At 36.8% G+C, this 12,781-nt stretch overlaps 1 protein-coding gene across 1 annotated transcript in view; it reads left to right on the forward strand.

Moving 5' to 3' along the window:
• Window positions 1–12,117, forward strand: part of Chrm2 (cholinergic receptor muscarinic 2) — a 161,549-nt gene extending 149,432 nt beyond the window's left edge. Inside the window, exon 2 of the mRNA XM_008823472.2 lies at window positions 6,062–12,117. Within this exon, the coding sequence (XP_008821694.1) occupies window positions 6,102–7,499 (1,398 nt within the window). The 5' untranslated portion in view covers window positions 6,062–6,101 and the 3' untranslated portion in view covers window positions 7,500–12,117. The remainder of the gene's footprint in view (window positions 1–6,061) is intronic.
• Window positions 12,118–12,781: the final 664 nt, after the last annotated feature.

Below are 12,781 nucleotides of genomic sequence, written 5' to 3' on the forward strand. Positions count from 1 at the left end.
AATATTATTATATATAATAATAATATTATAATATATATAATATTATATATAATAATATAATATAATATGTTGGACCACACTGGCCTCAATCTCACAAAAATCTGCCTGTCCCTACCTCTTGAGCACTGTAACTAAAGGTGTGTACTATCACACCCAGATTTATATATGTGTGTGTGTGTGTGTGTGTGTGTGTGTGTATGCAGAAATCAAAAATCTGAAAGAAGTAGATATGCTATACCCATTAGTTTTTTGTTGTCAAATTGGACCACACTGGCCTCAATCTCACAAAAATCTGCCTGTCCCTACCTCTTGAGCACTGTAACTAAAGGTGTGTACTATCACACCCAGATTTATATATGTGTGTGTGTGTGTGTGTGTGTGTGTGTGTGTGTATGCAGAAATCAAAAATCTGAAAGAAGTAGATATGCTATACCCATTAGTTTTTTGTTGTCAAATTGACCCATGGGAAAAAGAAACCTCACTTGAGGAATTATCTAGATCAAACTGGCCTGTGGTCATGTCTTTAGGTGATTAATAATTGATGCAGGAGGACCAGCCTACCATGGGCAGTATATCCCGAGGTAGGTGAGACTGAGCTGCATAAGAAAGCTGGCTGAGCATGAACAGGGAACAAACCAGAAAGCAGCCTTCTCCATATTTATTGCCTCCAGGTTCCTGCCTCGAGTTCTTTCCTGATTTCCTTCAGTGGTAGATTGTGATTGGGAAGTGTAAGTCAAATAAACCCTTTCTTCTCTAGGCTGCATTTGTTCATGGCCCTTATCATGGCAATATAAAATAAGCTAGGACAGAAATTAAGTTATGGCAAGACATAACAGTTTACAAAATCAACTTCCTGGAAGCCCAGCCCCTTTAATTTCCAGACCTCTTTCTTGTTCTGAAACCTTATTATCGGATTGTTCATATTCTTTCTTTCTGAATTCTAGTTGCTTCCAATCACAGATTCATATTCCCTGAGTTCCTTTTGATTCATTCTTCTAGTTCACTTGTTAGTGATGAGACATACAAATAATGAGGTCACACGATCCAAATAGACCTGAATTTAAATCGTGGCACTAACTCCTACCCTTTAATCATTGTTATCTGGAAAAGAGAGAATGATGCTTCTCAGGGATTTTGTAAGAAATATATGAAACAGCATGCAAAATATGTTAACACTTAGGCTGCTCACGTACCAATCAACTCATGTAGTTCATTACATCAAGGACTCAGCACTAAACATGCTCATCACACATACAGTGGATACACTGCTCCTCCCAGGAAGAAGTCCCATTTGTCTTGTTTAATTCTCCATGTGTTTCTGGTTCGTATTGGAATATTTTTATCATTGTAATTAATATTTTCTCTGTAACAATGCAGAAAAATTGGCACCAGTATTTAGAACTTCGGTGCCACTGGTATAAAGGCTTTTGTGAGAGGCCATTTATCAATGCATATGATGATATATTGGCTGTGTGTGTGTGTGTTTGTGTGTGTGTGTGTGGTGTTTCTTTTTGCTTCTATGGATGGGAATGTGGATTCTTCATATGCTAAACATGCAAACTGTCACAGATCTAATCTACTTCGAGCACCCTCCCACACCCACATTTTTGGTGCTATAATTTTCTGATGATCACTTTTAGGAAAAATTTTTGAATTATAAGTGCCATGTATTTTCATGTGTCAAACCTTGTGCAGCTCTATGGGGATATTTTTGAGGCAAGCAATGAGTGTTTATTTGTAACAGAGACTACATTGGCAGTTGCTGGTTTGAATCTCAAGTAATTTGACTCTTTGATCTTTAGTTCTACATGTGCAATAAAAACACTACTTACCCCAGAAATTTTTTTGAAGAGTAATTAATGCTCAAAACATGCTAATTGTCTTTTTGATGATTTTTTCTTGATAATATTGTTGTTGATGATTTAATATAATTGATAATGATAATTTAGTGTTACTTAAATCACTGTATCCCACACCTTCCCATTCTTAACATAGCTCAAACACACAGACACAGTTTTCTGTGAACTATTGAGAAATGTTAAAAAGATAAATTATTTACCTCTGTTTGACAGATTTAAATATTAATATCATGTGTTTAATGCTTAGCCTTTATGGATCATTGTTTAGAAACATGATATCACTTTGATCCTGAAAGAACAAAAAAGAGTTGTTATTACTGTTTGAGAAAAATGGGAAAATAAGGTTCATATAATTCAAGCATCATGCACAGAATCTAATAATTAATAATTAATAATAATTGAGGCCTGGAGAGATGGCTCAGTTAAGAGCACTGACTTGTAGAGGACCTGAGTTTGATTCCCAGCACCTACATAGTGGCTAACCACCAGCCATCCATAACTCCAGTTCCAGGGGATTTGCTGCCCTTTCTGACCTCCATGGGCACTGCACAACATGTACTTACATACATGCAGACAATACATTCATACACATAAAATAAAAATAATAAATAAAATATTTAAAAAGAATAACAATGATTAAGAAAGGACAGAAGCACACAATTTTATGGCAATATAGAACTATGGGATATTTCCCTCTGTTGTATACAAACTTTAACAACAGAACTAAGCAAAGAAAATTTTTCTTCTAAGTTTCCATAATACAACCAGGACTTAGTCATAACCTAAACAATAAAACATCAGATAGATTATGGTGATGTATTTACCATGTGAAGGTCATATTCATTATGTTCTTCATCTATAATGTAACCTTATCATTTGAACAACACCATAACTAAAAACCTTTGCAACAATTTGGAGAAGAGGAAGTATTGGAAGCAAGCTTCTTTCTCTCACAGAAGAGGACTAGTCCCACGCAGTATATGCATCATGCTGGAAGAAAGGACACACCTTTCAGATACCTGTGCTTACTTCTAAGTGGAATTTTTCCTCATTTTTATACCAGCATTACTCTAACCTAATAAAAATTCATGAGATGAAATAGCAAGTATATTTCATATCACATACATGTTTTCGATGATCAAGATGGATAAGGAGCCCAGGTTTTCCAAAACCATTTGTCTTAAATAACAACCTATGCAAACAGGCCATCATTATGCAGTTACTAAGCCATTTCTCATTTAGCAAAATTCTTCAAAAGGGAGGCAGAGAAAGGATATCTAACAGAAGGTTAGATTTTTTATTTAAGTTGTAAGTTTCACTCACTAACCTTGTTAAAAAAAATTGCTGAAACTGTCACAGCCTCAGTTCTCCTCTTTCTACAAAGGAGATGGTATAATCTATCACATACATTTTCTATACTATGACCCTTAATACTCACTAGGACTATATATCTGAGATGTCTAAGGCTGCATTTTCTTTTATGACTTTTATTGAAAATGGAATGCATGTCACTGGTAAATAAGAAAAAGAAAAAGTGGGATGTGGGGGAACACAGTTAAATACTAAAAAAGGTTGGAAGAATCTTATAGTTGCTCATAAAAAATGTTTACCATTTTATATAATAAAGACACAGAGGCTCTGTTTTTATCTATTTGCTCTCGGAGCTAATGCTGATCTTACAGATATGTGATAATGCTAATCTTACGATTATGTGAGATATAAAGAAATCATTGACACGGAAATCATTTTTGTTCAAATAACTTAGATTAAGAATGGCAAAAATAGTTAATGAGAAATGCTACTTGAACATTTCCAATGCTGGTAATTTTTATTCCTCCTGACCAAATTTTTCAATGTCTCTCAATGACTCATAAACCTCTCTTTATACATAAAATACATACACGTGATGCTACATCATGATATCTAGCATGATGATTATGTAAACGTTACAATGTATGTTGCTATATGTATATTGTATAATTACCTGCTGCATCAAGTGAATTCTATAGAATTTGGGACTTTCTTTGTTCATATCAACGTGTAGTTTTATAACTAATAACAATCTACAAAAATCCTAAGCACGTGCACACACACAAACACACACACACACACATACATACTTATTTAACAATGAAGTATTACTGTATAAAACTACTTCATAATATATTAATCAAAGCTATGTTAATGAATACACTATTTCTAGGATTTTTATTTTTGCTATAACAACATTACTCAGTGAACACTTGAATGGAACCAGTTGAGCAATTTAATACAAGAAGTACACATGGAAGACAAATTCGTATTTATAGCATGGCCAAGGAAAGTATTTCTGTATAAACTTCAAATTTTTTGAGAAACAAAATTTTTACAGACAAATAAAATTTTCCTCCATATATATTTCAACAATCATGCCTTTTAGTAGGAATCTTGGATTTACATTTTTAAATTGTGAAGTTGGGTGTTTTTATATGTTTAAAAGTCATTAACATTCAATTATTCATTGATCTTAACAGCATTTCAGTCTTTTGTATGGCTAGTCAATTGTCTTTCATTTTTTGATAATCTTGTTTTAAGAACAATAAGCGATTTCTGTTACGTGATTAATAAATGTTTTTCTGGCATCTCTTTTTATTTTCCTTTTATTTACATTTATTTATTTATTTATTTATTTATTTATTTATTTATTTAACTTGCTATGTAGACCAGGCTGGCCTTGAACTCACAGGGACCTGCCTGCCTCTGCCTCTTGAGCGCTGGGACTAAAGGCATGTGCGACTACACCTGGCTTATTTTTATTTTTCTATAGAGTACCTTAAATGTTTACATAACACTTGCATAAATTTTTATGGCTTCAGCTTTTGATATCTTGTTTATTATGGAAAATTTTCTATATTAAGTGTTCCTTATTACTTAAATGCTTAAAGACATTTTTTTTCTCAAATAGAATAAACCATCTATTTAACACTATTAATAATCTGAAGGTGCTTAACAAAGCATTTTGTACACGGAATTCAAGAGCAAACTGCATCACAACCTATATCTCATAATATTATTTCATAAGTAGTCCTATCAGAATTAACAGAGTTTTCTAATTTATGAAGTAATTTCTTGACAATTCCTATTTTCCGACACCGCACATAGAGCTTCCTTGGGAGAATGTGGAACAAGCTGTCCACTCAGCCACCATTTCTCCAGAATGCTGAGCCTCTGTCCTAAACTCCTGCCATATTTTCTACCTTTTGAGAGATTACGCACTTGTCACCAGACTTTGATGAGATTGCCAGAAAAATAGTGAGGACATATTTCCTTCAGTTCAGCAGGGTTAGGCAGAGAGCACACTTGGGTTTAGTAACTATTCCTTTATCAACCTACCTGTGGAACAGATCTTATGCCTCTCTCTCATAAGGGATTTTTGTCTCACTCATTTGTGACTAATTGCTCATTTGTCACAAAACCTAATGAGAGACTTGGAAGAATGAGAGGGCAAAGTGAAATAACGAATGACTGAACCAATCTTCCCAGTCTGAGGCCCATCCGACTTGAACTTGTGAAGGCATATCAATTTCTTCATCTTTCTGGACCTCAGTTCCTTCTTCAGCAAAACGAAAAGCTTATCAGAAAGAATAGTAAAACAGTGTATTTAATAGTGTCTTGAAAACAAAGTAAACATTTGGAGAATTGGTACAATCACATCAATATGCATTAGCAAGTTATGAGTCTTTTGAAAGATGTTGAATCTTAGAAATTCTAGTGCTAGGTGAAAATGATTACAATTGCAAAGCAAAAGTATATGGAAAAGCTCAGAGTTACCAGAAGGAAAGGTGTTACTGACTACAAAAGTCATACTTTCCGTTTTATGCTCTGTCCCAATACTTTTTTCTCTCACTGGTTTATTAATTTTTGCTTACTTTTCAGAAGTCTTTGGATAGTTTGAAAAGTTTTATCTATAAATTTTGTTTAGCATGTTTAGCTCATAAGGATTATGATAAAGACAGAGAAAGATATTCATATCTAAATACGGAGACATTCATGATATTATTGGATTTCAAATTCACTATCAACCATTAAGAGTATTTTTTATCTTCCATGTAAAGTCTTTGCCTCTTGGGTGGGTCAGGCGGGGAAGGGATTCAAAGAGAAGAAAGCAGATGTATTTTCAATTTTTCCGTTACATTTGTTAACTCTGTTCTATTTTCCTGCAGGTTTAAATGTTTATTTGGCCACTTGGTCACTGAACACAAAATGAATAACTCAACGAACTCCTCTAATGGCTTGGCTATTGCCAGTCCTTACAAGACCTTTGAAGTGGTATTTATTGTCCTTGTGGCTGGATCCCTCAGTCTGGTGACCATCATTGGGAACATTCTAGTCATGGTTTCCATTAAAGTCAACCGCCACCTCCAGACAGTCAACAATTACTTCCTGTTCAGCCTGGCCTGTGCAGACCTCATCATAGGTGTTTTCTCAATGAACTTGTATACTCTTTACACTGTGATCGGCTACTGGCCTTTGGGACCTGTGGTGTGTGACCTTTGGCTAGCCTTGGACTATGTGGTTAGTAATGCCTCTGTTATGAATCTGCTCATCATCAGCTTTGACAGGTACTTCTGTGTCACCAAACCTCTCACCTACCCAGTTAAGCGGACCACGAAAATGGCAGGCATGATGATTGCAGCTGCTTGGGTCCTCTCCTTCATCCTCTGGGCTCCAGCCATTCTCTTTTGGCAGTTCATTGTAGGGGTGAGAACTGTGGAGGATGGGGAATGCTATATTCAGTTTTTTTCCAATGCTGCTGTCACCTTTGGTACTGCCATTGCAGCCTTCTATCTGCCTGTGATCATCATGACTGTGTTGTATTGGCATATATCCCGAGCAAGCAAGAGCAGGATTAAGAAGGAAAAGAAGGAGCCTGCGGCCAACCAAGACCCAGTGTCTCCAAGTTTGGTGCAAGGAAGAATTGTGAAACCAAACAACAACAACACTGCGGGTGGTGATGGCAGCCTGGAGCAGAACAAAATCCAGAATGGCAAGGCTCCCCGGGATGGCGGGACTGAAAACTGTGTCCAGGGAGAGGAGAAGGAGAGTTCCAATGACTCCACCTCAGTCAGCGCTGTTGCCTCCAATATGAGAGATGATGAGATAACCCAGGATGAAAACACAGTTTCCACTTCTGCAGGCCATTCCAAAGATGAGAACTCTAAGCAAACATGCATCAAAATTGTCACCAAAACCCAAAAAGGTGACTCATGCACCCCAACAAGTACCACTGTGGAGCTGGTTGGGTCATCAGGTCAGAATGGAGATGAGAAACAGAACATTGTAGCCCGCAAGATTGTGAAGATGACCAAGCAGCCTGCCAAAAAGAAGCCACCTCCATCCCGGGAAAAGAAAGTGACCAGGACAATCTTGGCTATTCTCTTGGCTTTCATCATCACCTGGGCCCCATACAATGTCATGGTGCTCATCAACACCTTCTGTACACCCTGTATCCCCAACACAGTGTGGACAATTGGCTACTGGCTCTGTTACATCAATAGCACTATCAACCCTGCCTGCTATGCACTTTGTAACGCCACCTTCAAAAAGACCTTTAAGCATCTTCTCATGTGCCATTACAAGAACATAGGCGCTACCAGGTAAACCCATTTAAAACAAAGAAAGGTGATGAAAGGGAGCTTAGGAAGAAGAAAAAAGGCTAAGAAAGTCTCTGCAATTGCACTCACAGTCTTACTATGAAACGTGCAATTAAGGAGCTCTAGAGTGATACTCTCAACATGTCCATGCTCCAGTTTGAAAGATTTGCACCTTCTAAACCCTGCCAATTTAGGAGCAACAATACAATGAGAGCAGACATTGCAAATGGTGGGTTTCTCATACTCTTTTGAAGAAGGGCTTCTGAATCTACAATTTTATCTGTATGCACAAGAAGAATAACCACCATCCGTTTGTTGTTTCTTTCTGTTGTCCCCATGTGTCCAGATGAGAAAGAAATGCTACAGCAACAGGCTATCATAGAGACGCAAACATAAAGACACAGACATTACATGATGGGGAATGTGAAGAAAGAAAGTCAAGGAGGAGATGCAGAAACGGTCTGCGGAGCATTCCGCACAATCTGCTTTCTGGGTTTGATCTGATTTGAAGGATTTTAGTGTAACCGGTACACATTTCTTCACTCTTCTCTCATTACAAGAAATAAGAACACAAACCAACAGAAAACCAACTAGGTCACACTATTTTTTCTCTAATTACAGTATTAGCTTTTGTACTTTCTGGTTTTATATTATGTAAGGTATTTTATACCTGCAAGACATCTACTAAGTCCAGCCAGAGTCAACTCTGAAAATGATCACTCCCCATCTTCCCACTGTGTCCGTTGCATGCTGTGAGGACATAGAAACCCATAAGGATCTAATTCACTTTGTTCCTTTGTATGGACTATTTTAACCCATCTTATTTTCTTCTATACTGTCCTTTTATTTTAACAAAATAGCCTCCCAAAGACAGAAACATGCTTGGGAAACCAAAGTCATTTAAAATTAAAATTTTGTCCCATTAGAAGATGATCAGTCTAGCTGGAGAAAGTTCACTGTGGGCAGATGAAGCTTGAGATGAGGAAACAGAGGCTGGAAGTCTGTTCTGTTTGAACCTGAACATACTGACCCATGTGCAAAATGTTAACATTCACACCATGAACTCCTGACTTTGTCAGCAGGAAGAGATTGCTGCTTTACTCATTTGGAATATTAAACAAGATTAGTTTACTGGGTCAATTCCAGGAGAATAAGACCTTAGTTTCTGTGTCTGCTAGCAGATGATATTCAAATTATACTCAAGTGAGGTTGTCGGTAGCCATACCATGACACAATGGCAGGGGCAAAGGGCCATGCCAAAACATTTACTGAAACTACTCACTCCATGTTCTTCAAATTATCAATTTTCTACAAGATTATAAAGCTTCAGAATTCTCTCATCAGTAGAATTATATCAATCTTTGTGACACATATAATAGATAACCAAAAAGAGGCAAAAATAACTCATTAAATCTGACAAAAGTGTATAGGTGGCTGTAGCCATTTTTCAGCATCTAATTTGACCAAAAAAAGTTGTGTCAGAGATAATTTTCTAAAAGGTAGCATTATGTAGCATCTTGTCTATGTTGGGAATTTGCACTTGTTAGTCTAAAATATAGAGTTACATTGATTATACATATTTAACTAGCTATTTTTGTCTCTCCTATGTTTCCTTCCATTATATTTTTATTTTAAATTGGGGGTTTTATTTCAATATTCCTTAATTTTGTTGCCAATATTATTCCAGCTTTGGGACTATATAAAACTAAAAGGGTTTTACACAGCAAAAGAACCAATTAACAGAGTAAAATGAGGACCATACAATAAGAGCGTATTTGTAAACCGTATATCTGATAAGGATTCCTATCCAATGTATATTGCTTGCTTTATTTGTTATAGTCACACTTGCTAAATAAGGCCCAATGGATAGAAGTTCAACCTTTCATTTATGAACTTTATGATATCTTCCCTGCTATTAATGATGTGTCACATGACAACATTGTCATTATGAAGTCCTAGGGCTTATTAGAGTTATTTTGTGTAAGACGTTCCATATTGGTGCCATCTCTGCAAGTGGGAGATAAGGGATAAAAACAACAATAAAACCAAGCCGTAAGTTAACAAGAAGTAATTTGCCAACAATGTATGTACTTAACTCATAATGAAAATAATGTCTCCTTTGAATACCTTCAGTTGTGCTCTTCTTGAAATCTCCTATGTATAAAGGATAGCATTGGTTCACACAGATTCATTTAGACTAAAATTAGTTGATGTAGATTTCTTTAGTTCATCATCACCAAAAATGTAAATTTTACATTTTAAATTCATATTTATTTTTAGGTTGTTCATTCAAATACTTGTTTGAGAGGACTTCAAATCAATGAACTTCTTGGTTTCCTATAAAGAGAATGATCAATTTGCTGATACTTTCATTTTTTAAAGTGTTGTACTATTATGATGGAGACACGGCTGCCAGTGAGACCACCACTTTGGTGGCCAAGATTCAGTGTCTATTCCTGTTTGTTCTAAACCCAATCCATCATGATCCAAAGTTCTTTTCTCGCACGCTATTATATTCCTCTCTTGCTTTGTTCTGTGCCTAATATTTGCAGCAGTTACCACAACCTCAGTGAAAGAGAAATTGTCACTCAAGAAAAGAACTGAAGCTTGACTGGCATCCCGTGGAAGCTTTCTCAACCAGGATCAGAAGAAAGGGGAGGACATTGAAATGACTGCAGTGAGACTGAGACTGTCTTCAAAGGGCTGTCTCCCCGTTGCTGGTTTTGCTCCTTTCTCTGGCTTGCAATCAGATGTAATTTTTACCCTGTGGACACAGAGATATGTAGAGCTGGGAATAGGCATTTGTGTCTAAAGGGAAGGGACGGCGAGTTCTGCTGTGCAACACACAATGCAGAGGACAGGCTCCCTGCACCCTTGGAATAAGAATTATGTGGCTCAAAATGGAAACAGTAGCAGGACTGAGAAAGTCTGGTTTATATTAAGGAATTTCTTGAGCTTCCCTTCTATAATCCTCCATGATTTAAAAAAGATTAATATAAATTGTTCACCTGATAGACTAAAAGTAATCCTTACTCATCAGATATCAGAAACACTCCTCCATTAATACTGTAGGATTTGAAAATCACAGGCAGGAGCACAGGCCACACTTACATCAAAATCAGCAGACCACACACATAGAACAGTTTCCAGCATCTTAATGTCTGATCATGGTCACCACAGGGCAGATTCAGGATAATTGGCTAATGTAGCTGCACATCAACATGGCTGCTTTGGGCCTCATCAGTTTCTAGTGGAACTGCCATTTTTCCTTTTAAAATAATAAGCCCTTTGAAGAAACTCATCTCCTTGCTTTCACTGGAAAGGTCAGCATTTGTTAAGTTTCTATTTCTTCCCTCCTCGTAGCAATAATGTAAATAGCCCAGAGTGGTCTTAAACACAGAGAAGATTAAGCCTAGGGAAGGAGCCAATTCACTTACTGAGAAACAAAATGATTGCCTCTTGACCAACTGATCAATAACTTATGCCAGACCCCAAGTGTTGGGACAAGGTCCACACTACAGTAAGCTACAAGGGATCTATGGAAGCTAGAACCCTGCACTCTCCTGCTTTTTGCCGACTCACCACTGCTTTTTAATCCTGAAGATATGGTATGAGGGGAGACTGGATTTCAAAATAATGCCAACAGTTATTTACCAATGCAGTCTACTTTTATTTTCTCCTCCTTAATTCACCCGTACTTACTCCCTTCCTCAATCTGATAATATCTCTTTCAACAACCATAACACTGGTGTTGCAAATAGATTAGGAAAGTACTCACAGCTGGATGAACTTGTACAAAGTGTATTCTCAGCATGTATATACAATACCATGCCTCTTCAATATGCTTCTCCTAAAGGGTGCACGCTGTAGCATGTACTGTGTGTATATTTAATATATCTTCCCAGAATATTCTGTATGCTTCATATATACATATATATTCTATAAATGAAATAAAATGTACAATAGAAATACATATTTCTGTATGCAAATAAATATATTATACACAAAATCTTAACATGCAATGTGGCATATATGTTGCTTCAGAGGAATAAGAGTAGATTTTCTGTGCTCCATTTTCAAAGACAGGAGCATTTGCATTTGAAGGAAGAGATTTAAGAACAGCCGAAATCCTATCCACATTAATATTCAACTGCTTTATCATCTTTGAGAGTCTGGCACTGATTTTAGATATCTCTTGGAGGAATAAATTAATAAATCTTGCTGGTATCACCCCATGTGACAGCCATGATTTCTTTTCCTGCGCCTGACAGGCCTGTGATGAGAACCTTCCCAGCTGGTGCAATTCCCACAGCTGTGTTGATCTCCTGTCTGATTGCCTGATGAGGCTGCCACCAACCCATTCTCACAGAGTTTCTCTCGTCCAAATTAACTGATTTTAGTGAAATAAGAAATAATCACACTGGGAGAAAAGGACGACCTTCAGAATGTTTTCTTTTCTACTGGCAAACAAAGTGGAGATGGTACAGACACTGTACTCTATAAACTACCTTTTTCAGTGTGGGTCCAATACAGCATCTCATACATTAAATGACAGTAAACTTTAATGAGGTACACAATCCAACTTTTCCAGTGAAATTATAAAATATATGGTTTATTTCTAAGAGCCCTAAGTTTTCTCCACGGTAATCTTCGTCCGTTTTGTGGTGTTCATTCAACTATCTACATTCCTTGGGGTATTTTCTATGAACTATAGCATAAGTTTATTATTATAAGGTGGTACTGGCCAGGCAATCCCATGAAACACATTTTAGTATGAAACACATAAACACTGAACATTAAGATTACTATTACAGAGACTGGAGAGGTGCCTCAGCAATTAAGAGCACTTGATGTTCATGCAGAGGACCAGAGTTTGGTCCCCAGCACCCAACTCCAGTTCCAGGGGATCAGACTCTCTTTTGGCCTCTGCAGGTAACGCATGCATGTAGTGCCCTTGTATACATACAGGCAAATCACTCATACACACAAAGTGGAAATAAATCTTGAAAAAAATAGGTTAATATTACAGTATAGATATCAAGGTGTGGATGGTAGAAATACTTTTTCAATCAATTTTAGTTTCCTTTATATCTCAGGACTTATGTTGATGTCTATCCAATAGCTAAATTTCACAGAGTAAAGCACAGTTCAACCCTGTGAACTCATCCTTCTCTATACCAATGTTAATTATAGAAAAAGTAAAGGGAAATTTTAGCATTATTCCAGTTACCACTGGCTTCAACTGTTCCAGTGAAATATTCGCATTTACACTGGAGAATTATAGTGGCC

This window comes from Nannospalax galili, unplaced genomic scaffold, assembly GCF_000622305.1.
Source record: "Nannospalax galili isolate Female #2095 unplaced genomic scaffold, S.galili_v1.0 scaffold307, whole genome shotgun sequence".
NCBI lineage: Eukaryota > Metazoa > Chordata > Mammalia > Rodentia > Spalacidae > Nannospalax > Nannospalax galili.